This window comes from Austrofundulus limnaeus, unplaced genomic scaffold (genome assembly GCF_001266775.1).
Source record: "Austrofundulus limnaeus strain Quisiro unplaced genomic scaffold, Austrofundulus_limnaeus-1.0 Scaffold802, whole genome shotgun sequence".
Taxonomy (NCBI): Eukaryota; Metazoa; Chordata; class Actinopteri; order Cyprinodontiformes; family Rivulidae; genus Austrofundulus; species Austrofundulus limnaeus.
Window position 1 is genome coordinate 109,749 of NW_013953204.1, and position 3,246 is coordinate 112,994.

General features: G+C 34.5%; 1 protein-coding gene across 1 annotated transcript in view; it reads left to right on the forward strand.

Annotated features, from left to right (window-relative positions):
- Nucleotides 1-2,860, forward strand: part of LOC106532611 (lysosomal thioesterase PPT2) — a 14,488-nt gene extending 11,628 nt beyond the window's left edge. The window contains exons 7-8 of the mRNA XM_014028717.1: nucleotides 2,446-2,500; nucleotides 2,578-2,860. Coding sequence (XP_013884171.1) covers nucleotides 2,446-2,500; nucleotides 2,578-2,721 — 199 coding nt within the window. The 3' untranslated portion in view covers nucleotides 2,722-2,860. The remainder of the gene's footprint in view (nucleotides 1-2,445; nucleotides 2,501-2,577) is intronic.
- Nucleotides 2,861-3,246: the final 386 nt, after the last annotated feature.

The following is a 3,246-nucleotide window of genomic DNA, read 5'->3' on the forward strand; positions in this document are numbered from 1 at the left end:
AGTTGAGCCTAATGCAGAGATGTGAGCATACTCAAGAGTTTGAATGATAGTGCTGGAGGACTGCATCTTCACTGGACTTTTCTGCTGATTCGTGAGGACTGAGAGGCTGTTAAAGGAGCTGACAACGCCCTTCATCTTCTTTCAACTGGGACCAAAGGACAGGTGACATTGGAGGGTTCCAGATTTCCATTGGAGAAAGGTATTACATTCCCAAGCTTCACCATCATATCAGGCCTGCAACGTTTTTTTATTTTATTTTATTGGACTATTTAGTTAAATATTTGCCGGCTTAGGTGGACATTGAAGTGTGGGCCCCACTTTGGTTTATAAAAGTTTTGAGAAACTTAAAGACTGAACATTTTGTATTTTCTGAATATTTCATTGTGTGTTTAATATATGTTCAAGATTTCTAAACTTTAATCCTGTGTGTTGTTTGGTTATTTCTGATAGAGTAATATTTTGACAAAGTTTAATATTACCTGTGTTTGTTTTACAGTATATCCAAGTGTTTTAATCCTTTTCAGAGTCGTATTRTTGAATGAACAGAACATAGAGTGCTAGTGTCATTTTACTTAAAGGTGAGTAAAACTCAACACATGAGAAATATAAAAGTTGTAAATTTAACTAAAGGGTTTATCGAACTCAGGGGCCCTTACCTACTTCAAAGGTATAGGTGGGCTACATTAGCTTCAGCAGCTAGCTGGAAGTTTTGATTAGCTTTCATGTGTTGCTCTCGGCTAACGACGACAAGTCCAAACTTTAGCCCAACATGTTTAAAAACAGCTGAAGTTTAGTCGTTATTTTAAATCGCTTTTTCTAAAACATTCACTGGATCACAGTTGGATATCAGCGCAGAGAAGCTAACGACTAGCTCAGCTACCTATTAGCATGGCAATAAATGTGACTCACAATGTAGCACGTTTGTGCTAATGTCCTTGATGTCAGTTTTTGACTGATTTAAGACTTCTTCCACTGAACATAAAACTAACAGGCTAACTATTAGCTCTGTGAAGCTAGTCATTAGCATTTTAAGGCCAGGGACCAACAAACAAACCAAGTTAAGGCTGTTAGCATGGCAAAGCTAATGTCGCTAACAGCAGTTTTGACTGTGTTTAAGAGTTTATGAGTTAGCCTTTTTGTGCTAAAACATACATAATTCTAACTCTTAGCTCTGTGAAGCTAGTCATTTGCAAAAAGTAGCATACTTGAAGTTAATTTTAATAAGTATACTTGAGCATAAGTTTAAGTACTGGGCACCATGTACTTGTAATGTACTAGAAAGTATACTGATTCAATATATTCTCGAACTAAATTGGAACTTTTTTTAGTTTCTAAAAAGTATACTAAGTATATTAAGTACTGAATACTGTTATGTCTTTTTAAGTTCATAAACTTGCCAAAAAAAGTATACTTTAAGTACATAGCATTAAGTATACTAAAGTACATAAAGCGTATTTCCCTAAGTGTACTTTTAGTTACCATGTACACTGACATAAGTATACTAGCAGTTTACTAACGAGTATACTTCTAAGACTATATAGGCCCATGATAAGTTTGTGAAATACTCTGAAGTATCCTGAAAATAATCTTCTAAGTAAACTTTTAGTTTAATCTTTAAATATACTAAAAATAAACTAGTCGGTGTGAAAAGTGTTCTACTAACGTTTCTCTTGGCCAAAAGTTGAAACATTAGTATAGACTAAGTTTACTTAAAACTTTAGTCTACTTTTAGCACAAGCCAAGTATAATGTAAGATAATCTTGGTAAAGTATATCCCAGATAATCTCAGATTAGCACCTTGGAGCAGCAAACCCAATTTCATTGTACTGCAAATTATAATGATGATAAATGTGATTCTGATTCTGAAAAAATCAAATGAAAGTACACTGGAAGTATAATCTTTTATTTATTATTACTTTTGTTTTTTGTTTAAAATTTGTGTACTTAAAGGATATTTGCATACGCCACGTTTGCTAAGGGATGTTAAGGCCAGGAACCAACAAACAAGCATGCTAATGTTGTTAACAGCAGTTTTGACTGATTTTTAAGACTTTCTAAATTAGCCTTTTTGTGCTAAAACCATATATCATTAGTTAAAATAGGCTAACTGTTAGCTCTGTAGCATGAAAAGGCAACACACCAACAAACAGCAGTTTAAATATCTTTATATTGATCAATAAAATACATTTTTAGTTGTTGTAACCCTGGGTTTCTAACAGATCTGTTTGTTTTAAAAGCTTCTGCAGCTTTCTCCTAAAAGTAAAACTATCCTTTGTAGTTGTCTGCAGGTGAATTTTACTTCAACCTTTAAACACAGGAGCAGAAACAAACAGAAGTGTGCACTTTCAGATGTTCATCTATCTGTGTAGTTTCTAATAAAAAAAAGAGGTTTTAGTTTTTGGTTCCTCTCCACCTGAACTGACTGGTTCCTGTTTTGTTTTGCAGCCACTTTGGTTTTTATGACGACAACGAAAATGTTGTGGAAATGAGGAACCAGGAGGTAGGCCGGCCCGTCTCATGTCTAATCTGACGGGTTCTGTTAACTGAATAAAGTTTTTATTTTTTTTGTTCTGACAGTTTTACAGGAACGACACGTTTGGTCTGAAGACGCTGGACGCTCGCGGCGGCCTGTCGGTGTGCGTTCAGTCTGGGGTGGAGCACACGCACTGGCACGACAACTTCACCGTGTTTCAGAAGTGCATGGAGCGGTGGCTCACCTGAGAACAACACCTCCTCTGGACATGTCCAAACCATCACACTCTGTCCTCTGTGTCCTTAATAATCCTTTAAATTCCTTCTGCTTATTTTTAATTATGTAAACCGACAAGGAAATTATAAAAATCATACTTTAAAAAATGAATCATTTAGATTTTTGTGTTTACATTTGAAAGAGGAAATTATATTAATTTAAGTGTAAAAAATGTTGTGTAGAGTTCAGACTTTCTGTATAAATACACAAAAATAAATAAAATATGCTCTCATCTTTACAAACTGCTGCCCCCTGGTGGCTGTTAGTGGCTCTGCAGGCAGAGTTGTAAAGTAAGTACAAGTACTTTGTTACTGTATTTAAGCAGAATTTTTGTGTATCTGTACTTTACTATAGTAATTATTTTTCAGCCTACTTTTTACTTCTTACATTTTTAAAAAGACAAAAAGTAGAAAGTTATTTTTATTTAATTTTTTCTTGTTTTCATTGCAGCTTGTTGTTGTAAAAAATAAAAACTATCCATATAAACTGAGCCTCCT